The sequence below is a fragment of the Gossypium arboreum genome, chromosome 13, assembly GCF_025698485.1.
Source record: "Gossypium arboreum isolate Shixiya-1 chromosome 13, ASM2569848v2, whole genome shotgun sequence".
Classification (NCBI taxonomy): domain Eukaryota; kingdom Viridiplantae; phylum Streptophyta; class Magnoliopsida; order Malvales; family Malvaceae; genus Gossypium; species Gossypium arboreum.
The window spans coordinates 111,094,010-111,119,699 of record NC_069082.1 but is presented as its reverse complement, the minus strand read 5'-3'; the positions used below and the strand labels follow the sequence as shown (position 1 = coordinate 111,119,699).

General features: G+C 36.0%; 2 protein-coding genes and 1 non-coding gene across 4 annotated transcripts; 2 read left to right on the top strand and 1 right to left on the bottom strand.

The window, feature by feature from the left end:
• The first annotated feature begins 1,160 nt into the window (after nt 1-1,160).
• Nucleotides 1,161-5,968, top strand: LOC108464349 (uncharacterized). The gene is made up of 3 exons (XM_017764615.2): nt 1,161-1,950; nt 2,738-2,866; nt 3,204-5,968. The coding sequence occupies exons 1-3, from the start codon at nt 1,588-1,590 to the stop codon at nt 4,764-4,766; spliced, it is 2,055 nt and encodes a 684-aa protein (XP_017620104.1). The 5' UTR covers nt 1,161-1,587; the 3' UTR covers nt 4,767-5,968.
• Nucleotides 5,147-8,217, bottom strand: LOC108464350 (embryogenesis-associated protein EMB8-like). Of its 2 annotated transcripts, XR_001868276.2 has the most exons (9): nt 7,649-8,217; nt 7,377-7,505; nt 7,164-7,295; nt 6,909-7,051; nt 6,713-6,810; nt 6,391-6,485; nt 6,218-6,271; nt 5,831-6,050; nt 5,147-5,336 (listed from the first exon to the last, which is right to left on the bottom strand). XR_001868276.2 is itself a non-coding variant. In XM_017764616.2 (8 exons), exons 1-8 carry the CDS (start codon nt 8,045-8,047, stop codon nt 5,898-5,900), a joined length of 1,203 nt encoding a protein of 400 aa, XP_017620105.1. In that variant the 5' UTR covers nt 8,048-8,206; the 3' UTR covers nt 5,632-5,897. The 2 variants fall into 2 exon arrangements, 1 of the variants encoding a protein (XP_017620105.1); XM_017764616.2 differs by lacking the exon at nt 5,147-5,336 and having other exon boundaries at nt 5,632-6,050; nt 7,649-8,206.
• A 13,551-nt stretch (nt 8,218-21,768) lies between these two features.
• On the top strand, nt 21,769-21,876 carry LOC128287528 (small nucleolar RNA R71). The gene has a single exon (XR_008278228.1). It is a non-coding gene; the product is annotated as a small nucleolar RNA R71 (small nucleolar RNA).
• Nucleotides 21,877-25,690: the final 3,814 nt, after the last annotated feature.

Genomic DNA, 25,690 nt, shown 5'->3' with positions numbered 1-25,690 from the left:
CTAAGTTTCCTTTTTATGCCATCTTTTGGGGTTTTCTTAGTACAAAAGACGGTAGGATTTAAATTGCGACCATAAATGTGTTTTTGTCATGTTTTTTAGTAATTGAATGCTGCCATGGGTGATAGTACCCTAGTCTTTTGGGCACATTGCTAGCAAGTAGGATTTGATTTGCCTTTTTCTTTACTATATGCAGCTTAATTATAAGGCATTGAAACACTAGTGGGCCATTGATTAACCACAAGTCCCATGAAAACCCCCACTTGGAACAAATATTATTGAAGTCTGGTTCTTGGGTGCCCCACAATCTTTTATTGTACCTAACAAATTATAAGACAAAAATTTTCCTTACAAGTGTTGGCCGCATAAACTTTGGGGCAACTCTTATCACTTTGGATTACTTAGTTTTAAATCTTACCCTCTTTTTATATGCTTGTTTTTAACAAGTCTAAAACCCATTGAATTGATTCAACTTAAATTTATTAAAAATTAACTAATTTCAAGCTCTTCATCAAACTGAGTAAAAATATTTGTGTTAGAGCATAATAAAATTGGTCCAACCCTACTCTTTCCCAATTATAATATATATCTAAAATAACTATTAACTTGTTTGAAGGGTTAATTAATTAAGATTAGATCTAATATTTGCTAAGTAAAAAGGGCATAATATATTATTCAATTTCCTTTAGGCACGAACATCAACCCACCCCATGTGGGTTCAATTCGTCTGCTTCCAAAGGAATAATTAAGAAAGGAATTACCAAGTTTGATAATTGTTATTTCAAATTCCACGTGGATTTCTCTAAAAATGCCACATGGTTTATCCTCTCCCATGCTTTTTAATTATCAATGGACTTTTTCCTAACTTTTTTTAAAATTGAAATTTTAATCCCTACTGTTTTTTCAATCAGTAATTGGATTATTTTCAAAATATTATGTGTTATTATTGTGTAATACTATATCAATTTGTTATGTCTATATATTATTCAGCAAAATTCTAGATAATAAATTTAATTATTGTTGCAGTATTATGTTAAAATTAAAAATTATATAGAAAATAGAATACATATATAATTTAATTTATGCATAGTGCGGGGATTAATATCACAATTCTAACATGAATATATATTTTCTTCGAATCTAAGTTCAATTTAGATTGTCCACAGCGTTGGAATCACAAAGCACGTAATCAAACAGCTAGTAAGCGACAACGTATCTAATTCCACATTATATGTTGACCGTATAAAATACAGTAAAATGTATTACCGTATTCTTGTACACATCTAGACTACATCTGCTTTTTTTTTTCTCCATTTCAGAAACAACCAAAGTAGAAAACATCAACTCAACCTCTCTCTCTTAATCCTGTCTTAGTTCAGCTTTTTTTTCACCCCTATCTCTTACTACCTTCATTCACTTTCAGAGACTTCACCGAAAGAGAAATGGAGTTTTTCACAAACTAAATTTACAAAGTATTGTTTTGTTTTCAACGTGAAGTTGGAAATTTGTTTCTCTTTATTTTATGTTATTTGGTTTTGGAATGTTGATGGAAGAGGTTTCAGTTTCGGAGTGAAGAAGGTGACAGTGGAAATGAGTTTACCGACGACATTTTCGGGAAGGAATCCGGTGGACGCGGATCTCAAGCCGACGAGGAAGCGGACGACACGGAACACGAGGTGGAAGAGAGTCGGTGCAGCGGTAGTTGGGAGGCGGAGCAGGCCGGAGACGCCGTTGTTGAAATGGAAGATGGAGGAAAGGGAGAGAGTGAGAGATAAAGGCGGTGGAGTTGAGAAGGAGCTCGAGGAGGAGGAGGATGGTGGTCGTGCACGACGGAGGAAAGGAACTTCAACTGTGTCAGCGAGGAAGCTTGCAGGTGGATTGTGGCGGTTGCAGTTGCCAGAGACGGTGACGCTGGGTGGGGGAGAGAGGAGGAGGGATCAGTTGGGGTTGAAGGTGAGATATTTTAACCTTTTCTGGCTCAAAGATCTGTAGTTTTATTTATTTTCGTTACAATGGGAATGATGTGATGAAAAAGTGTGATTGTTTGGATAATTTTCTGCTTAAGTTTGAAGCTTTAATACTGAAAATAATGCTCTTCTTTTATAATACAATCATTGTTAAAGTGTTATTTTCAATTTTTAAAAGTGTTTTAGATTTTGCCTGCATGCCAAGAAAATGAAGCTTTCTACTTTTGCTAGCCCAAGAAAATGATCTTTATAATGATTGATATGATTTTGTATAATATAATGGACTTTTCATTTTTCTTAAAGTTCATCTTTATTAATACATCTCCGGGATATTGGTACTGAGGTAAGATGCAAGATCTTTTAAAAACATTAAAAAAAAGGACATTAATTTTTTTTTTTTTATATATTGATATTGCACATATGCTCATTTCGGACAATCACCTTTTTGATGCATTGATCATGTTTGAAGTTTCTTGTCATTGTAAGCTATGGTCTGGTTTTTATTGTTGTAATTCTGAGAGGCTTCTATGAGTAGTATTTTACAGGCTTTCTATGGATATTTATCTTTGAAAAAGGGTTATAAGATTTGTTGACAGTTACTATTTGCTTGATCCTCTATACATTTGATAATTTGTTTAAATTACATCTTAATGTCCTTCTGCTTGCTCTGCTTTTACTGATATACTTCTGTGTCCTGATTGATTTATTGTAGTTAAGCAATTTGATTCATTATTAGGACCTTATGAGTTTAATTACCTTGTAATTTTCTGCAGGCTGGTAACGGTTTTATCGGTGTCCCGTTTCTTTATCATCACAAGGACAAATTCTATGGTTCAGAGCCAAAGAATCCATTACAAAGCCCTAGTTCTGTCTCTCCTGCAAAGAACAGCTTCCCGCGTAAGGTATGCTTGCCACCTTGAGCTTCATCATTCAATCTTGAACTTGTAATGATCTGATCAATATGTAAAACATTGATAGAGAACCAAACCATTGGTATCTCACTCGTGCGGCAAATGTGTCGTGCATTGCAGAACCTGCATTCTATAGTTTCTCTTAGTGGGATTTGTTAGGTTCCATTTTGATGATCTTGTAAAGAAAATAAAATGTTCTTGTTCTTTTCGGCATCTCAAATATTACCAACGCGAAAGCCTTGGTCCCAGATAAATGCAGAATTTATTTGTATGAAAATTAATTGATTTCTTACTCTTCTGATCTTAAGCTACTTTTCTCCTTTTTAAGGTCGGGCCTTTAATTCAATTTTCAAACTCTGCAATGGAGGGGGCAACGAAGTGGGATCCTGTCTGCTTCAGAACAACAGATGAGGTACGACAAATTTATAGTCGCATGAAGCGTATTGACCAGCAAGTAAGTGCAGTATCAATTGTTTCTGCCCTTGAAGCTGAGCTAGAGCAGGCTCGAGTTCGCATCAAAGAGCTTGAAACTGAGTGCTGGTCCTCAAAGAAGAAACTTGAGCACTTCTTGAGAAAAGTTAGTGAGGAAAGAGCTTCGTGGCGAAGCAGAGAGCATGAGAAAATACGTGCATTTGTCAATGATGTCAAAGCTGACTTGAATCGAGAAAAGAAAAACCGGCAGAGACTCGAGATTGTCAGTTCCAAATTGGTGAAAGAGCTGGCTGCTGCCAATTTATCAGCAAAGCAATATATGCAGGACTATGAAAAGGAAAGAAAGGACAGAGAACTAATTGAAGAAGTATGCGATGAGCTTGCTAAGGAAATTGGAGAAGACAAGAGTGAAGTGGAAGCATTAAAGAGAGATTCCATGAAGCTTCGAGACGAAGTCGACGGGGAAAGAAAGATGTTGCAGATGGCTGAGGTCTGGCGTGAAGAACGTGTACAGATGAAGCTCATTGATGCAAAAGTAGCACTTGAAGAAAGGTATTCACAGATGAACAAGCTTGTTGCAGATTTAGATACTTTTCTAAGGTCAAGGACCGGAACTCTGGATGTGAAAGACATGAGAGAAGCAGAATCACTTCGACAAGCTGCTGCTTCAGTTAATGTCCAAGAAATCAAGGAATTTGCATATGAGCCGGTAAACCCTGATGACATTTTTGCTGTTCTCGAAGATGTGGCGTTAGCTGAGGCCAATGAAAGGGAAACTGAACCATCTGTTGCATGTAGTCCAGCCAACCATGCCTCTAAAGTTCATATGGCAAGTGCTGAAATGAATATGATGAAAAAAGACGGTAATCTGAGACATTCGAATCTGTATGGTGATCAGAAAGATGAGATTGAAGAAGATGAGAGTGGATGGGAAACTATCAGCCATATTGAGGGTCAAGGCTCAAGTTATTCACCGAAAGGGAGTGCTGCATCTGCAGATAAGTTTCATCGGCACAGCAATCTCTCTGGGAGTGGAACTGAATGGGAAGGAGATACCCCAGTGACAGAAATTAGCGAAGTTTGTTCCTTGCCTGCAAGACAGTTGAAGAAGGTGTCGCCCATTGTGAGGCTTTGGAGATCAGTCCCAAAACATGAAGAACATTTCAAGGTAATCTCAGTAGAAGGAACCAATGGAAGGCTTTCTGATGGAAGGAAGTGTAACGGCAGTATCATGTCCCCAGATAAAGGGTCAGATAATGGTGGGTTCAGCCCCTTGGACTTGGTGGGACATTGGAGTTCACCTGACCCGGGTCATCCACACATAATGAAGGGGATGAAAGGGTGCATTGAATGGCCTCGCGGTGTACAGAAGAAAAGTTTGAAGGCAAAACTTTTGGAGGCAAGAATGGAAAGTCAGAAGGTCCAATTGCAGCATGTCATTAAACAGAAGATTAAGTAGATGGTGATTTCAACTGCCAAGCTCATTCATCACGGTAGCCAAATACATCCATCAGACACTAGGCACCTTCTGCTTCCAGTTCAAAATTGGTTAAAAGTTGGAAGGAGCATGCTAAAACAGGCATCATGTATAAATTTATCAATTCTTGGGTTTTCCGGTTCTTGCTCCTTAGCTCATGCTACACTAAGAGTTTTGTTTTGTTCCTTATGATGATATCTTTGGATGATGCTGTTGATCAAACAGTTGGGCTTATATCTTTTCATCTGTAGCTGTGATTCTGCAGGGTAGCATAGTCTATTCTCTTTGTAATCGAGAAAGCAAGGTACGCCTTTTGTATTGTCATCTTAGATCTGAGGATATCAAGGGAAAAAGATTCATGGTAGACTGAAAATAATAACATTTTTTTGTAGCTAAGATTTTATGTAGTTCTCATACAGAACTCATGGAGTCAAGTTCCTCATTTTGCAATTTGACAGCAATAAAAGTTTCTTCTTCCCACAGTAATGCATCCCACCTCCTGTTTTCTTCTTTAATTCCCTTTCTGTTCTTCACACTGTTTTAACTCTGATTCTGCCAATTTCAATATAAGGGTGAGTTTAGATAGGCGGTGCGATTATCTGCGGTTAGTATAAAAATAGCGGTGGCGGTGAGATTAGATACACTGTAGCAATACTGTAGCGTGAGACAAAAAGTAAACTAAACGCACCGCACCGCACCATTGCCCCAAACCCACCCTAAATCTCCTTAAATACAGGAAAAGGCCAAGCTCTCTCATCAGCACATATATCCTTTTCACAATACAACAAATTTTGGATTATTATTAGCATTCAAGACCCTTGAGTTCATCAACTATTGAAGGAAGTGATTGGAAAATGATAGTCAAAGTTCATCTGATCGTTTTCGATGTTCAGTAACACATTTCTTGAACGTAATGTATGATTCACTAATCTCCATGAACAGTGTGAATCAGATCATTCAAGTTTTTTTTCTAATGGAGCTCACATGTTATGATTGTACATTCAAAGATTAGATGTTTACAATGTGTACAGATGCTCTTTGCTTACTCTAGTTATTGTTTGATGCAAGCCTTCTGAATCCTGCCGCAGAGTTTTCTATCTCCATAGCTCAAGATTATTCGAGTTTAGATGCATTCTTTCGCAGATGTTCAAGGAATTCGATCACCACATTATCAGTCCAGGGAGCTCCAAAGGGTGCGTCATCACCGGCAACCCAGCCTAAATGACCACCCTGGGGTGTTACTATCAGCATGCAGTTAGGGTTGTCCTTAAAACATCAGAAAGTACACTTCATTAGTTATGGAAGTCAATGGAGACATTAATAAGTGTGAATAGGATACTCCGAATTTTCCAACATGTTTTTGGGATGTCAAGCATCTATGCTGAGTAAACATTTAGTATGGTAGAATGAGTCACAGGATGATCTAGACTTACCTTGATATCTGAGTAAGGAGTTGCCTCATTAGGCGCAATTGGATCATTTGCAGCCTGCAAAACACCATTAATGAATCAGGTATTTAAAGGATAATGGATGCTGAAAATCAATGTTTAAAACTTTTGAAACCAAAACCAAAACCAATCACGGTATGAACTGCCCACAAAGCTACCTGGATGCAAAGCAAAGGGATCCGGACATGTTGTACAACATGACAACTACATGAATTTGAGTAATATTCATCCACTGACTTGTAACCTAATGACACTGCAATGTATTACACATAGCAACTCTAGTCAGTTGTTAAATCTGTCATTAAACAGACATTGCTTTAACAGCAAGGAAAAAAAGGAAAGCAAAACTACTTTGATGCTAAGGTCATAGTTTCATATCAATGCTCATTGGATACATAATGATATCAAGTCCATATCATATTCGATACTCACTCGATCCCTAGTTCGAGTAAAACAGGTTTGATGTAAGAAAAAACATACCTCGTGTTATTGCTTCATCATATTCCCGTACAGTACGAGGATTCAAACCCTCTTGGACATTATATTCATCATGCATTTCTTCGAAGAGGGAAGCATGTCTAGCATGGTAGAATCACTTCATGTTATATGGACTCAAAAAAGGATATCTTCAAATTTTAATGCAATTAACAGTAAGAGAAAATTCATGTATAATTACTTTTCAAAAGTTCTAGAAAGACCTCCCCTAAGTGCTCTGTCATAAATATTGTTGAAGCCCTTTCGGAGATTTTCATCTGCAATCACTAAGTTGAAAGGATTGCAGAGTGATACAGCACCAGAGAGAGAGCACCTATGGTGCTCCTGCATGCCAAAAATTTAAAAACTTATACATGAGGCGGGTTATGTTATTCAGACTTTTCATTTTGTGTCCGATATATGTTCGGACCTTATAAAAAACCCCTATTTCGCTTACCCTTCCCAAGTAATTGACAAGGATATTGCCTCCAAGAGACCAACCAACAGCATAAATACTTGCTATGGGGTACCTAGATGAAACATGATCTACTACATGACAAGTATCTGCTGTGAATGAAGCTGTTTGGAGCTGCAAATCAAGGATAAAATGACTATAAGTCCGCGACCGTAATTTAAATCTGTAAGAAAGAAATTTATAGTAGTATAGTACCTGAGGAGTAGTAACAGGACTATTTGCACAGCCCCTGCTATTGAATACTACAACCCTCCAGCCTTTGCTCTTAGCTTTCACCAGCATATGCTTCACATATGAATCTTGACTCCCTCCAGTTAGCCCTGGCTGCAACATTCAATTTCAACAATCATTCAACTTTTCCCACCAACCAAACAAAAGGGTAGAAAATCAAACCCCTGAAATTGAATACTTTTCCCTCCTTTCATCCAATTAAACAAAAGGGTATTTAAAACAGATAATACACAAACCAGTAAAATGAGGATCGGAGAGTCGGAAGGCAAGCTGCGGTGGTCACCATAGACCCAATCCAAGGCTATGGTGCCATTGTCTTGGGTCCGGAGGCACTCACGGCGGTACTTAACTTCGGGGACAGTACGGAAGAAGGCAGCGAATATGGTCTCAAGATGGCGGTTCCAACCAATGATGGGGAAAGGCTTGTAATGAAGGTGAAGGGTGTTGAAAGCAGGGAGAAAGCGATCAGCTCCTCCACCAGTGATTTCGAGTGAAGGGTGGTGGTGGTCTGGCATCCCGGTAGTTGTAGTGACGGCTGCAGCACTGACACGGACGGGGGTTAGTGGTGGACGTTGGTGGCGTAGACGGGTGACTGATGGTGGTTTGGAGGTGACAGACAAGGGAGAAGTCGCCATATTGGAGTTAGCCTAGATTTTTCCCTGGACTTATGCATATACTAGATTTTAAAGTTGTGTGGCTGACAGGACGTGAACATAGATTTCGTATGATCTTTAGCAAAAGAAAAGACAGATTTTGTCTGAGATCATTACATTATTAGTCATGAAGAAAATTTTGACAACGTGATTGAGCTTGGGACCATTTTGTCACGTTTTTATTGCATGTACCCCATGGAAATGACACAACAGAGAGGGTCTCACTAACCCTGTTGTTGAATTCCAAAGTTGGTTTAAAATATAAGCATTCAACGTCCGAGCTGGTTTTTAGATTTTTAATATTTTATAAAATTTATAACATATACAAATAAATTTAATATATAGTAATATATAATAGTAACATTATGTTTATATATAAAATTTTAATAAATAAAGAAAACATTAAAATATTATATTAAAAATAATATTTGAGAATTTAAAATAGAATTGGACTAATTATTTACAAATATGAATAGATTCGAGCAAAAATTTAAGTTCATATTTTTAGGTCTAGCTAGGCTTAAATTACTATAAAAATGTATTAATATAATGTTTAAGACCAATCCAACCCTTAATACCTCTAGATTGTCGTTTTTTTAAAGCTAGTTTACTATCTTGTGTGATGCACGAGTTGCTCGTTAGTTTTATAAAATTGTTATTATTTAATATTGGTTTATTAATTAAAATTGTTCATGAAACAATATTTGAGGAGATATAAATATTTAAAAAAAAACTTAAGTTTAAAATATAATATAATGTTAAACCGAAAATATTAAAATATATGCAAACAAATTTAATAGCATATTTCAAAAATATAATCAATAATCTTTGTTCCTTCAATATCGCAGTGTCTGGCGTAAAAGTAAATTTTAAAATTATTGTTACAATGCTAATATAAAGAAGAATTCAACAAATTAATTATTTTTATCATTTTATATATTTTGTAATTCAATATTTTATATAATTTATATAATTATATGTTATTTTTGTCTATGTACTTTTAAAGAATATAAAATTTAACTTTTTATATTTAAAAATAATTTTTTTTCAATTTAAATATTTTAATTAAATTATTAACATTCTTTTTTAAATTTATCACCTATATTTTTGCTCAATCTTGTGTAGCATCATATTAGCCAATAAGTCGTTTGTTCTTTGTATTCTTCATAAAAAAATCGTGTCTTAATAAATCAAAATACTAAAATGTTAATAATTGTGTATCAACTAAAAATTTCAAATAAAAAATTTAGAAGGATTTAACTTTTGAAGTGTTAAATATAATAACTAAACATCAATTTTTGACGAAATGTATAATCATGTTTGTCACGCCCCAAAATATATACGGTTAATAATTAAAATTAAATAAGAAATGAGTCTTAGGCTTGATTGTTAAGTACTAGTTCCCCTTCCCAGAGGTCTTAGGTTGAGTTCCTCCTTTGCCATTTCATTTCTTTTAATTTTGGCTAAACTTTGAGATATTTACCATTGCCACCCCTAGGGTTTATAAGCCCTAGGTATTTAACCCATTTTTTCCTAATTAGATTCTACATCTTGCCCCTTTTCAAATCTTAATAGAATTTTTCCTCCATCTTCTTTTCTTTTCTTTTCTCTCATAATTTTTACCTTTGAACTATCGATTATTTTTCTTCCCTGTATTAAATGACCTCGATTCATTCAATTTCTAACGATGATTAGAATTTTCGTCGTTATCATCTGTTACCTTTGCCAAGGTCAGTAAGTGCATTTGTTTTGATAATTAGATTTCGTATTTTTGTTGTACAAAAATCCAACGTAATTTTTTTTCATTTGATTAATCAATTCTTTTTCGAATCTTGCCAATATTTGATAATCTTGCCCAAGTTTTGATACCAATAATTAATTTTGTGTATTTACTGTTGAAGAACCGAATCTAGGTGAATCAAATCAAAATTGATTGTAAGGAACACCAGTCGAACTTGCGGTGAAAAGTGTGTGTCTTTTCCAAGTGAATTAGTGGTGATTGTGTATAAGTTTAGGGCCACACGATCTCCCCCACAGGTGTGTGGACCACACGACCATGTGCCTCTCTAAATTGTAGGGTAGTTCGTCTTCCATATGACCTCAGCCTATTACACGGCCTGCCACACAACCGTGTCCTTCCTGTAGGTTAATTCATCATTTTCTACACGACCTCAGGCTATTACATGGCATGGCCACACGGTCGTATAACCCTTCTACACGGCTTGGCCACACGGATGTATGATCATTGTTTTACAATTTTATCCAAAGATTTATGAATTGTTCAGTTTAGTCCTTATATAGTCCCTGAATTGTTTTTAGAGTTTTTATTTACTCAATTAAGTCTCTAATATTATGTATATTTTGGAATTTGTGATTTAATTACTGAATTGTTATCGTTATATTGTATGATATGTGAATGTTACATGACTACTGTCATTGTAACTCTTATAAACTGTTACTACAATTACTGTTTTTGCCCTACTGAATATATGTTAAGCATGTCTATTGTTTCTGCATTGTTTTGTTACAAGCATGTCATATTGCATTGCATGGGGGTGGGACGATATGAATGGAGGAAGTAGTGGTAGTTTAATAATTTTCAAACACTGGTGGTTCATCCACAACTTACTGGTAGTTTATCTGCAAACTTTTTATATGAAAATATTGATGGTTTACCCATAAATTTTTTACTAATAGTTTATCTGCAAATTAGTGGTGGTTTATCCACAATGCGGTGTGTAGGGATGGATGAGTTTTGGGAACTCTTATTGCGGTGTGTAGAGGAGTTAGATAGGATCTCTTCTGATAAACTAAAATTACATTGCCATTCATAAGCATGTACATGCAAAACGGTGAATTCTGGAATATTATATTGATATGTTGATCTGAAAAATTGATACCCTGAATTGCTATACGATTGTGATTATTCTAAGAATTGTTATTTTATGTTTTGTCTACTGTTTTGCACCAATTTTCTTGTGATTAGACTCACACTGAGCTCTCTAAACTCACCTTCCTTAATTTCCATCTTTACAAATAACCTACAAGGTTATGATGTGGACTCGACATTTGGAAGGCTTGTCTCGGAATATATTTTATAAAAGCGTTTTAGATGTATTATTTATAATTTCTGTTATTTGATAATTGTACTGTTTATTTGAACTGTGACATGGGACTTAAATTTTGAGTTAATTTTGGCATGTATGACATTTATGTTGATTAGGTTGTTGAAATATGGATTTTGATTTAATTATGCATAAACTTTTGGTTTTAATTAAAACTATATCGAAGATCATTTTTCCATTGTGATATTATGTAAAAGAGATTTTTGAAAAAAAAATTGGAAAATAACTTTTACAAAGTAAACATTAAGATCAACTTGTTTTTGGAATAATATTATATCTTTAGAAACACACTAAGTTTTTCTTCTAAGGTAAATAAATGTTTTAGAAAGATTGTTTTAAAAACTCCGATAGTTTTACTAGGTCATTCTGGTGGCCAATTTAATCTTCCAAATCTGATCATAACTTTTAGGACGGGTTGGGGAGGTTACATTTGTAACGCCCTTAACCCGACTCGAATTATCGAGTCTGGATCTCAGATGTTACCACATATAAACATATAGCTAAAATTTAAACTATTGGTATACAAGTACTCATAAACATACTTATTATTTTTTTTTATGGTTTTTAAAATACAATTGTATATTATATAGTTACATCAAAATTCAAAAACAACACCTAACATTTTTAAAATGGACTCCAAATGGTTTGTTTAAGTATACACTATACACCATGGTGTCCTCTGTATGCATAATACCGCGACTAAAACTGCCATTTTGGCGCGCTCCTGGACTGGTCCTTCAGTGAACTCATTCGTACATCAACACCTGAAACATGAACAAACACTTGTAAGTTCATACAAATTTAGTGAGTTTTTTACACAAAATACCTTGGAGCTTTTCTGGTTGTATTCCTCATCTTAAAGAATTTTGGATTACACTTTAGTGTTTGGCTAATACTTTATACTATTGGATATATTCTTATACTCCAGCTTTAATTCTAAACGTATCAATTCTCACTTCACGTCTGGCTGATCCCTAAATCTTATCAGGTGATATTTATACCTTCTTCTTCAAACAAATGTTGAATATCTTTCTTTATGTTGGATAATTCCATATATCAATCTCTAGAGGATAACTTAAATAACTGATCTTACATTTGAAAGGTACCAAATAACTCAAATTTTGTCTCTTCATAGTGTAGATAACTCAGTCCAGCTAATGCTTATACCTTTCATATATGTAAATACGCCCATATCCTAAACAAGCCACTCCGTCGGATACCATATGATTTCTTTAGAACTACGGAGGCATACCCTTAATCACGATACACTCCTTAAACCTTATTCCATTTATTCCAAAGGTAAACAAGCCAAGTTAAATATAAACTTATCAGATCCTTATCACAAAATTTTCCATCGAAGAAATCCCAAGACTTTCCAAAATCTTACCACATAGACGATTAACCAGATTCTATTACATATACTTCACCAATTACACCACATAGATATTACAAAATTGCCTACAAAGACAAATATCGATTATGCTACTCAGGCTTAACAGATCACGCCCTACAAACTTTGCCAAATACGTCGTAAAGGCCAATCAGAATACACCACCAAGGCTAACGCAAAGGCTAATCAGAATATGCCACAAAGACTAATCAGAATACGCGACAAAGGTTAATTAGAATATGCCAGAAAGGCTAATCAAAATACACCACAAAGGCTAATCATAATACACCACAAAGGCTCTATTTTGATGCCACTAAAGCATCACATAAACTACTGTATTTGTAATATGGATTTGCCTAAACTCACCATCGCGTGAGGTTTGCCCATCATCGCTCCGAGACACGCAAAAACCCTAGTAGATAAATACGGCTTATTCGTCCTTTCTAGAATGTGCCATGGCCATGGTCTTTCCTCAAAATTGTCGAACGAAAATTTGTGTTTACTATCTTGATGAAATTTAATGCATACCACCGTAGTGTCAACACTCACATCACCTAATCTCCCAAAACTTCGTTAGATCTCTATTTCTCCCACATTTTTAATCACACATAATACATCTAACATAAGTATTCATTCATGTAGGTTATACTTATTTACTTAAGCAAATCATACTTCTTTACAAGCTTTACACATGTCAACATGATCATGCATTATAGTATATGTTTCATTTACATATATACAATTGCTTCACAGATTCACATGCACCCATACTTACAACCCATCACACACTTAACCACACAGATATTATTTGAAGGTCACATATATACGTTTATCAGTTATTCAAGTATACATGCATTATTAGTAGAACTTCAGCCATAAGAAGGACTTCCTAGAATGGCTTATAAGAGTCGTGACTAGACACTTACTTATTACTCTAACACCCCTAACCTGTATCTGTCACCAGAATAGGGTTACGAGGCATTACCGATCAATCACAACATAAATCATTCATTTCTCATACATGTTTCAATATCACATAAATATCAATCTAACATAATGATATTGTCCCTTATAAGGTTCTACGAGACCTTAAAACATGCTTAATGAGGTTCAGGACTAAACTGATAACATTTGTAAACCTAGAGAAACTTATAAAATTTTCAAACATTCAGGAGTCATACGCCCGTGTGAACAGGCCGTGTGCCTCACACAGCCACCAGACACGCAGTGTCATAGACCGTGTGAAAACAGGGCATACATACTGACTTACACCACACGGCCGAGGACACGTCCGTGTGTCATAGCCTTGGAAAATCTGGAGGGGTTATTGACTTGGGTCACATGGCTGGTCACACGCCTATATGCCAACCCGTGTGTCACACATGGCCAGTAGACACGCCCGTGTGTTTAGGCTGTGTCAAACCTATAAGGTATACTGCCTTAATATCGAAGGACTACCTTAGGGGACACACGGCTGTGTAGCATGGCCGTGTGTCGCACACGGTTGAGACACACGCCCGTGTCTCTACCCATGTGGACAAAAATAAGTTATTTGCAAAGCCAATTTGCCACTGTATTTTCACAAGCATGCACAAGTATAATTTGCATCAATAATTCAACCCAATTGGCAGCCACTTCATAACAATTCATACACATATCATACCATTTACAAACCATTCTCTTAACTACTAAAATACATGGCCAAAACATACCAAATCAATAAGTCAAAATCATCAAATTTGTATAACTTCTAAATGCATTTCTTCATCATTTCAATTACTAATTCTTGTCACAAAATATACCATTTCATCATCTTAAAATCAAGCCACAACATGTTATCTTCCAAACATTAATACACCAATTATCAACTAGCTACACAATCAAACATATAACCTTCACAAAATATGCCAAAACATAAGGCCATATATATATACACTACCATTTACAAGCCAAATCTCGTGGCTAAAGTCATAATTCAAAACATATCAAGATGACACTTACTGATACGTGATATTCGTGACAGGTTTTAAATATTTATAATGAATCTTTCTTGAAACTTAACTATTATCACGACAAAGGCAAGTGTACCTATCGAACAGTAGTATAGCTTTAGCAAGACTGGATTGTCGAACCTAAAGGAACTAAAAGTACTAGTAATGACTGCTTTTTTGTTATCTAGCCTAAGAATAATGAGGTTTGTTTTAACTAACTAATTAACTAAACTAAGAATTCACACAAAATAGAATTGGGGAATTACTTGTGGAAAACTCGATTGATTGAGACAATAGCTAAGGAAAAATCCACCTAGACTTCACTTGTTATTTGACTCTGAATCGAACGATGTATTCATTTGACTTGATCAGTAGAAATCTCTAAGTTATATTATTATCTCTCTCGAGACTAACAACGTCTAACCCTAAGTTGAATAATTGAAATCTTTTTCCAATTAACTCCCTAGGGTTGCATTAACTCAATCTATGGATCCCCTTATTAGTTTTCACCCTAATCCGGCAAAATCTTGTCACCCTATCTCTAAGCGCGCAACCAACTCCGCTTAATTATGACAAATGTACTCTTAGACAGGGTTTATTCCTCCTCTGAATAAGAGCTTAACTTGAATCAATATCCTGGAATATCAAAACAAGAATTAAGAACACATAATTAAGAACAAGTCAAATATTTATCATACAATTCAGATAATGATAACAAGATCTTTCTTAGGTTTCATTCCCCTTAAGTATTTAGGGGTTTTAGTACATAACTAAAAAGGTAAACATCTCAGAAGAATAATGAATACAAAACATAAAGAAAAACCCAAAACTTCTGAAGGGAAATTGAGGGGAGATCTTCAGTCTTGATGATGAATCCGGCTTCTGAGATGGATCAGTCGACTTTCTTTGAGCAGTTTCCTGCTTCCCTCTCTGTGTGTCCCCTTTTCGTCCTCCTTTAGGGTGTATTTATAGGCTTTGGAATGCCTAAGAACCCTCAAAATTGGCCTTTTCTAAATTGGACTCAACTTGGGCTCGATAGGGACACGCCCATGTGTGATTACTTCAAGCTGTGGTCAAGCCTGTTAAAGAGGTCGTGTTGATTTCTTACGTTGGCCCATTTTCTCCGTTTTTGGCCATTTTCTCGTTCCTTTCACTCTCCTATGCTCACCTAAGTATGAAACATGAAATTAAGGCATTAGGAGCATTGAATTCACTAATTTTAAGTAAAAATCATCCATAAAATGTGCTAAGCATGGGATAGAAATAAGTATAAATTACGGTTTATCAAATACCCCCACACTTAAGCATTTGCTTGTCCTCAAGCAAAATCCTCAACTCATAATCAAAATAAATTCTTTTCAACTTATAATTTCTATCGATAATATCTCAAAATAATTCATAGATAATCATACATTGAAAATTCAACTGAAAGAACATCAAAGTTTCAAACATTCCAAGTTGAGCATTTTATCATGAAAACATAGGTGTCTCCCCTCATTTAAGTAATTACCTTTGATTCAAAATGTCACAGAGTTTCACATCCTCACTAAAGATTCACTCAAATCACTCGAGGTGTTTAAGGACAATAAATGAAGCACTCAATAGTCAGTAATGAAAAGTTATTACCATAGGCTTGCATGAAAATCAAATCTCCACCACTATAAATTGAGATGAAACATCAATCAAAAGGTCTTTAAAGGGTTGTAACATGGCTTTGGTTAAGGGTGTGGTCACAAGCTGAAAGGAAGGGTTAGAATCGAGATTGACTTGAAAAATTGCCTAACTAGAAAAATATCTAGTCAGCAATTGCGTACAATAGAGCTTTTTCTCAGAATATGGAATTTAACTTCTTTAACTCAGAAGATCACTACTACTAATATGTATACTTTTTTTTTTAGAAACAAGTCATATTCCAAAATAGAATAAAACATAGCTAAGCAACTATTCCAACTCAAATCTCGACAAAAATAGGGATCAAATTAATTTTAGGGTATTTCAACAATAATGACTTATGGGTTAATATTGAAGGTACATCAAGGAATGGGTTGTTAGGCTCAAGGAGGTTCACTAAGGGTTAATTGTGAAGGTAGGCTTTTATGGAGTGAGTGAGTTAAACATAAATGCCTTTCTCATTTTGACATATCAAATCAGATGGTGTGGTCTTGACATGCATAATCAAACAAATTCTAGAATAACAATTCAATACTGACGCACTCATAATGAAAGTGAGCATGAAAGAAATAATAGATACTCTAAAGGCTCAAGATCTCACAAAAATTATGGCTTTTTTTATGTTTAACTTGTGAATTCCAACTCAAGATAATACCTAAACTTAGGGAAACAACCTAAAAGTTTTTAATTCTTCAAAAATCAACTTATCATGCTTGATTCCCTAATGTCTTAAAGTTTAAACAATAAATGCATAAATGCCTATATTTTAATTCAAGATATATCAATAAAAGTCATAAATTAATCAAAATTTATCCTAAACATGATATGAGAGCTATAGAAGAGAATATAAATATAAGATAGGGAGAGAAGTGAAACTTCCTGAGTGATGAATGAATTTTCTTGAATTAGAGGTTTGGAGAATAATCGGCTTGGGGGTAGAGGAGGATACTCCGGTGGTGGTAAAAGTTCATTAGTCCATAAGTCCTACGCCAAAAGAATATTATATCTGGTGGTAGCTATGGTCGTGGTCGAGCAGGACATGGCAGTCGTGGAGAACCTTTCCTAGTGGAGTTTCAAGATCCTAAGTAATGGTGAGCTTTATAGCTCTTTATAACTGTGATAAATCATGAACTTTTTAGGGGATATTAGGAAGAATAATTACTCATAAAGAATTAACCGAGATTTGTTTATAAAACCTAAAATAGTAACAAAAAGGAAATAACATTTAAAAGTTAAAGGTGAAATTAAAAAATAAAATAAATATAAATATAAATATAAAAATAAATATAAAATGAAATTAAACATCATCATCTCCAGATGGTTCGCGAAGTGGTGGTGACGATGAGATGTGGAAGTGCTGACAAATTTGCTATAGAGTAGCATCAATGTTATCAAATCGTTGAAAACACTGCTGCTCGAATCGAGTGAGGCGCTCAGAGATGTCAGCATATGAAGCCGCCGCATGAACTGGACGATGGGAGCGTGGTGGCTGAGACGCTGGGTCCTCGTGCTGTGGAAGGACATCATCAGTAATATCTTCGGGGGCCTCCTCCTCGGTAGATTGGGCGAGACGATATTGAGGAGGGTAGGTTCCTCGGCGCTTTTCGATCATCCTCATGCTTAGCATGCTCGAGATACCTTGTGGAGATATCTGGCCAATGAGGGTCAATGATGATTCTTGTGCTGCGGTGTCGAGGAGCCCGAAGTGTCGCACCAGTCGAGTCACATAAGGGCCAATGGAGATGACCCCCTTCCAATATCGCTCCATTTGGTAGCGAATGGCAAGGGTGATAAAGTAGGTGAGGTCGAAGACATGTCTGTACGATATACACCATAAGTAGTAGACGTCATGTGTGGTGACGACACCGGTGCTCTCTCTCCGCCTTGTCACGGTGTGAGATAAAATGGAATGTAAGTACCTCAAGGATGGAGGGAGAGCTGAGGCCTTGGAGTGACTGGGGTCGTAGGTGGCCGAACGTGGTACTAGTACATCCCATCACCGTGAAGGAGAACGATGGATATGGCGGTTGAGAGCATGTAAGTCATTCTCCTCCTTGAACTCCTCCGTATATAAGCCCAATGTAGTACCGAATTCTGGGAGCTTAGCTGGCGGACTAATTCGCCTAGGCAAAATTGGACCGTGCCGGGGTCATCGTAGTTTGTCATTACGGTCTGAAGATCAAACGTTGAGCATAGTTCCATCGTGAGCTCAAGATATGTTGGCTCGATGATCCCAAAGAAAAGCTTCCAATGGTCGGTGGTTAGGAGGGCCCGAATTGCATCAGCCAACTGAACTTGTTCTACTGCAGCCTAGTCGATGCAGCGGTCTGCAATTAAAGGTCGAGTCTGGAGTATTTGGAAAATTTCTTCTTAGGGCCCAATGGGGAACTGCAAGAAAGGGTGACGAATTTTCGCGGTAGGACCCGAGGAAGATGACGCTCCCTTCCTTTTCTTTGAAGCAGGGATGGCGGCCTTTTTACTACGTAAAGACTACATTGTATGCCTGCAATAAAAAAAAAGATAATAGTACGTAAACGAATTTGAAAAGGAAAAAACCATGAATTTGAACTAACAATTTCAGCCAAAACTACTAATACTAACCAAACTCAACCAAAATAATCATTTTGATAGCATAATTTCATGACATTAGTATGGTAATTGCATGAGAATGAGCATAGTAATGGAATGGGTATGACAATAGAATGAGGCTTTCCTAACAACTCAATTTAACATGAAGTGTATGATAAATAACCTAAGAATGCAAATTAAATGATAGAATAATAAGCAAGATGAAAATAGTATGAGAAAAATGAAGATTATTTTGATAATAAGCATTAGAAATAAGTAAAATAGAAGTGAAAAGAGTAAACAAACGATAGAAAGAGGAGAATGAGCGTAAAAAATAGGGTTGGAAGCGGTGCACGGGTGTACGAGGGAGGCCGTGTGGACTTGCAGCGGCTAGGGTTAGGGATTTTGGGTGAGGGAGATGATGAATAGTGAAGGGTATTTATAGATTCTGGGACATACGGCCAGGGAACATGCCCGTGTTCCCAAATTTTTTCCCGTGTAATTCGCAAATTTTAAATTTGGGTGCGTCTGACAATTTCCCCATGCCCGTGTACCTTGGGCGTGTTGGTTCATACGGCCGTGTCGCACGGCTGTGTCTGTCTCTGTTCGCTTCTCCTATGCCCGTGTATGAAGGTCTACGCCCGTGTTATTTTGGCAGGTTCACCCATGGTTGCTTGGCACGAGCGTGTCGCACGCCCGTTTTTTTTTGGCAGGTTCACCCATAGTCATGTCGCACGGCCGTGGCGATTTGTCGTAGCCTGTGTTGGGGAAATCTTTGCCCTGTTTTCACACGGCCTAAGTCACGCCCATGTTCTTGGTCGTGTCTGTGTGGTAAACCTGTATTCAAGAGCTTTGTTAGTAAGTGAGGTGTTAAACACTAAAATTTAAAGAAGTTAATATAGTTAGTACTCGGGTTGCCTCCCGAGAAGCGCTTATTTATAGTCTAAGCTCGACTTACCTCTCCATTGAATGGTCATGGTGGTTCGAGGAGTTTATACTCCTCATTCCTGCTGTGAATCTCATCAAAATAAGGTTTTAAGCAGGTATTATTTACCTTAAAAATGCTGAACTTGGGATGATTTACCTCGACTGTACCGAATGAGAAAATACTAAGTACCGTAAGAGGGATTTCTTCATTCGGTTTGGCAGTGATAATGTGAGGATCTGCAGCGTCTAAGAAAACTCAATCTCTAACCTTAAGTTGATTTGGAAACGTATTGAGCTTGTTCTGGCATAGTTTTAGTTTATCACGTGTTCTCGGTTTATGTGTCCGCCATTCATCTAGCTCCTCGATTTGTAGCCTTCGTTCTTCACGAATAAGTCCTCTACTATTGCTTGAAAATGGATCATGTACTTCCTTCAAGCTCATTTCCTGCAAAATAGGTTGCACCATATTGTCAGTTTTAGTAGAATGGTTTAAACAATCACCTTCAATTTTCGATGTGTTGCAGGAATTGCGAGCTTGAAGGGTGATTGTTTCGTCTCCCACACGAAGTGTGAGCTCACCTGTGCCAACATCAATAATCGTTCTAGTGGTTGCTAAAAAAGGCCTTTCTAAAATCAAATGAGTGTTTCTATCCTCTTCTATGTCTAGAACAACAAAGTCAACGGGAAATATAAATATATCGATTTTAACTAGCACATCTTCAATAATACCCCTAGGAAACCTTATAGTTTTATCTGCTAATTGAAAGCTCATCCTAGTCTATTTGGTTTTCCCAAGACCTAATTGTTTGAACATTTTGTAAGGCATGACGTTAATACTAGCCCCTAAATCAACTAATGAATTATTAACATCTGAATTATTAACATCTAAACTACCAATTAAGCAAGGAATTGTAAAACTCCCTAGATCTTTCAATTTGTTGGGTAGTTTATTCTGTAGAATAGCTGAGGAAACTTCGTTTAGCTCCAGATACGACCTTTCATCTAACTTTTGTTTATTTACTAGAAGCTCCTTTAAAAATTTGACTGCGTTTGGCATCTGCGAAAGTGCTTCAATAAACGGTAGGTTAATATGTAGTTTCTTTAAAAGTTTAAGGAATTTACCAAATTTTTCGTCTGAGCGGTCTTTCCTTGTTACATTGGGTATGGCACACGAGGTTTGTATTCTGTACTTACCAGTTTCTGCTCATTGTGGTCTACCTCACCTTTACCGTTGTTTATCTCAGTTTCTTGTCTTGGTTCTGGTTCAGGTGTGACTAACCCTTCCTCATCTTGACTAGTAATCGTGTTGAGTTGCTCCATTGGGTTAGATTCTGTGTTGCTTGGCAAGCTACCTTGTGGTCGTTCAGAAATCAACTTGGCAAGCTGTCCAATCAGAGTTTCGAGCCATTGGATTGATGCTTGTTAATTATTAAGTGCTGCCTCGGTATTCTGAAAATGAGTTTCTAACACCGATATAAACTTTGAGAGCATCTCTTTAAGGTTCGACTTCTTTTCTTGTTGGTAGGGTGGTTCTTGGTAGCCTGGAGGTGGTCTTTGATTTGCTTGGCCTCCTCATGAGAAATTTGGGTGGTTCCTCCAACCTGCATTGTAAGTGTTACTATATGGATTATTTTGAGACTGAAGATTATTAGCCATGTAATTTAACTGCTTGTTATCCATGTTGTGCCATAAGGTTGGTATTTTGAATTGTTTGATCCACCTCTACTTGCTTCGCACTGTATTACTGGGTGAACCTGTGAAGAACTAAGAAAACCATCAGTTTTCTTATTCAAGAGTTCTACCTGATTAGAGAGCATAGTGACCGAATCGACATTATAAACACTATCTATTTTCGTTAGCTTTGTCTTCATGACTTGCCACTAATAGTTTTTCAGTGACATCTCCTCTGTAAACTCATAAGCATCTTCAGATGTTTTATTATTGATGGTTCCGCCAGCAGCTGCGTCAACTATTTGTCGAGTCGAAGGATTCAGGCCATTATGAAAGGTTTGAACCTATAGCCAGAATGGAAATCCATGGTAAGGGTATCTTCGCAAAAGGTCTTTGTATCTCTCCCATGCATCATAGAGTGTTTCTAAATCCATCTGCACAAAAGAAGAGATATCATTACGTAATATTTAAGTAAAAACTTTTCGGTCATTTGTTCCCAAGTAGTAATTGATCCTTGTGGTAACGAGTTCAACCACTGTTTAGCTTTGTTCCTTAATGAAAAGGGAAACAACCGAAGACGTATGGCATCATCAGAAACGCTATTGATTTTAAATGTGTCACATAGTTTCAAAAAGTTTGCCAAGTGAGCGTTGGGATCTTCGTCCTGAAAACTATCAAACAAACAAATTGCTGTATCATTTGAATTGTGTTAGGTTTCAGTTCAAAAGTATTTGCAGCTACAGCAGGTCTAACTATGCTCAATTCAGTTCCTGTTAAAAAAGGTTTAGCATAATCATACATAGTGCGCGGAGCAGGATTTTGATTAACAGTAATCGCAGGAGGTAGCGAATTTTCTTGGTTTTTAGCCATCTCCTTGGTTGTGGTTTGAATATCGTCCTCTTACTCGTTCTCTGAGTATCTTAAGCTTCGCCTTATTTCTCTTTGGTTTCTGCGAATTGTGCGATCAATCTCACTGTCAAAAAGTAATGTCCTGACAGGTTTTTTCTAGTCATAAACTATAAGAACCTGTCAGAAAAAGGGAAAAGAAAGAATTAGTAATAAAAATTAGAATAAAATTTAAATTGCAATAAAAATAAATGGCTAAGGTAATAAAAATCAAATGTTCCTAGTATATTTGTTCCCCGACAACGGCGCCAACAACTTGATACGTGATATTTGTGACAGGTTTTAAATATTTATAATGAATCGTTCTTGAAACTTAACTATTATCATGATAAAGGCAAGTGTCCCTATCGAGCAGTAGTATAGCTTTAGCAAGACCTGATTGTCGAACCCAAAGGAACTAAAAGTACTAGTAATGACTATCTTTTTATTATCTAGCTTAAGAATAATGGGGTTTGTTTTAACTAACTAATTAAATAAACTAAGAATTCACACAAAATAGAATTGGGGAATTACTTGTGGAAAAATCGATTGATTGAGACAATACCTAAGGAAAAATCCACCTAGACTTCACTTGTTATTTGACTCTGAATCAGACGATGTATTCATTTGACTTGATCCATAGAAATCCCTAAGTTATATTATTATCTCTCTCGAGACTAACAACGTCTAACCCTAGGTTGAATAATTGAAATCTCTTTCTAATTAACTCCCTAGGGTTGCATTAACTCGATCTATGGATCCCCTTATTAGGTTTCACCCTAATCTGGCAAAATCTTGTCACCCTATCCCTATGCGCGCAACCAACTCCGCTTAATTATGACAAATGTACTCTTAGACAGGGTTTATTCCTCCTCTGAATGAGAGCTTAACTTGAATCAATATCCTGGAATATCAAAACAAGAATTAAGAACACATAATTAAGGATAAGTCAAATATTTATCATACAATTCAGATAATAATAACAAGATCTGTCTTAGGTTTTATTCCCCTTAGGTATTTAAGGGTTTTAGTTCATAAGTAAAAAGGTAAACATCTTAGAAGAATAACGATACAAAACATAAAGAAAAACCCAAAACTCTTGAAGGGAAATTAAGGGGAGATATTTAGTCTTGATGATGAATTCGACTTCTGAGATGGATCAATCGGTTTTCCTTGAGCAGTTCCCTGCTTCCCTCTCTATGTGTCCTCTTTTCCTCATCCTTTAGGGTGTATTTATAGGCTTTGGAATGCTTAAGAACCCTCAAAATTGGCCTTTTCCGAATTGGACTCAACTTAGGCTCAACAGGGACACGCCCGTGTACACTCTCGTGTGCGATTACTTTAGGCCATGGTCAAGCCTGTTAAAGAGGCATGGGCGTGTGGTTCACCCGTGTGAGTCATTCCTCGATTCTGCCAAATAGACCCGGTCGTATGGTCTTCCCATGTGAGGAGGTCCAGGCCGTGTTGATTTCGTACGTTGGCCCATTTTCTCTATTTTTGGCCCGTTTCTCGTTCCTTTCACTCTCCTATGCTCACCTAAGTATAAAACATGAAATTAAGGCATTAGGAGCATCGAATTTATCAATTTTAAGAAAAATCATCCATAAAATGTGCTAAGCATGGGATAGAAATATGTATAAATTACGGTTTAGCACTTACAAAGCTTCAAAAGTACCAACAAGTTGATCGATAGTGTGATGACGTTTCCAAACAATCCTCGAGTCCGAGCTAGCTTCGATTATCTATAAAAACATGGAAAGAACATACAAAGTAAGCTTTAAAAACTTAATAAGCCATATACAAATAAATTATCACATGAATCAACATCATTTCCATCAATAGGCAACTATGAGTAAACATTTATAAGATCACAAACCTTTCTCATTGTACACATATTCAATATCATAATTGAATTCATGAAATACTTCCCTTTTATTACTTGTATGAATCTCGTACATATCTGAGCCATTTAACTCATTTATATATTCTTTCTCGATTTAAATTTTCCCGTTGAACCATTCGGAATCGTTAAGGATACTCAGAAATCTCATAAAGCTCATACAATACCAAATCCCAGATATGGCCTTACATGTTACCATATATCGATGCCACTGTCCTAGACAGGGTCTTACACAAAATCGAATAATGATGCCAATGTCCCAGACATGGTCTTACACGTAATCACAATACAATACCAATCTCCCAGACATGGTCTAACATGTAATCACATCTCAATAACCTAATGTCATGACATTCGTATCCTATACTATTCCTAAGGTTCGTACGAGACTTTTGGATATCGTAACTTCATCGATTCTTGCTCGTATTTTCTCGTTCAACATTCATAGCAATTCAATTATAATGAAACATATATAATTCAATTCAAAGACATTTGTTTGGATATGAACTTACCTCGTATTGAAAATAAATGGACTGGATCGACTATTCGATAACTTTCGATTTTCCCCGATCTAAATCCGATTTCTTTCTTTCAGGATCTATATGAATTCAAAATTAACTTATTTATTCATAAATTATTTCAAATTTATCCAAAACACACAATTTTGGGCTTTTTACATATTAACCCCTATAATTTCACATTTTTTCAATTTAGTCTCTATTTCATAAAAACACAAAATTCATGAAATTCAATTTAACCCATGCTTGATCAAATTTCATAGGAACCTCTAGTAGCCCAAAAATTTCATTTATTCATACTTTTGACCCCAAATTTTTTATGTTTTCACAATTTAATCCCTAATATACATTTTTACTCAAAATCTCTTTACAAAACATATATATCCATCACTAAACTTTCATAATTCATCATCAAACATAAAAAACACATGAATTCATTAATGGAAACTTTCAAAACATTAAGTAATTTTTCAAATTAGTCCCTGGGCTAGCAAGTACTCGATGCAACGATCACAAAAACATAGAAATTATCAAAAACCGAGTCAAAATCGTACCTTAATCAAGCTTCTAAATGCCGAAACCTCAAGCCCTAAAATGGTGTTATTTTTCTTCTCAAATTTGGCAAAGATGATGATAATGAAGCAAATTTTTATGTTTTGTTTTATTAATAATACATTAATACATAATTTACCAATTTTACCTTGGTTTAGAACATTAATAAAGATCAAATACATGCCCATTTATGACCATTCCCACTGTCAATGGTCTATTCAAAACATACGGACTACACATTTAATAAACCATAGCAATTAAACACTTAAAGAATTAGAATGTAACTTTTGCATTTTACGCGATTTAGTCATTTTGTCAAATTAAGCATCCAATCGATAAAATTAAATCACGAAACTTTCACACTTACATGCTATCATGCTATAAACACATAAAATAATATTAAAATAAATTTTCAACCTTAGATTTG

Coding starts and splice junctions, on each gene's coding strand:
- LOC108464349 (XM_017764615.2), top strand. CDS start 1,588: ATGAGTTTACCGACGACATTTTCGGGAAGGAATCCGGTGGACGCGGAT. Junction 1,951..2,737: donor GGGATCAGTTGGGGTTGAAG/GTGAGATATTTT, acceptor AATTTTCTGCAG/GCTGGTAACGGTTTTATCGG. Junction 2,867..3,203: donor AGAACAGCTTCCCGCGTAAG/GTATGCTTGCCA, acceptor CTCCTTTTTAAG/GTCGGGCCTTTAATTCAATT.
- LOC108464350 (XM_017764616.2), bottom strand. CDS start 8,047: ATGGCGACTTCTCCCTTGTCTGTCACCTCCAAACCACCATCAGTCACC. Junction 7,052..7,163: donor TTGTCAATTACTTGGGAAGG/GTAAGCGAAATA, acceptor TTTGGCATGCAG/GAGCACCATAGGTGCTCTCT. Junction 6,486..6,712: donor TGATGAAGCAATAACACGAG/GTATGTTTTTTC, acceptor AATACATTGCAG/TGTCATTAGGTTACAAGTCA.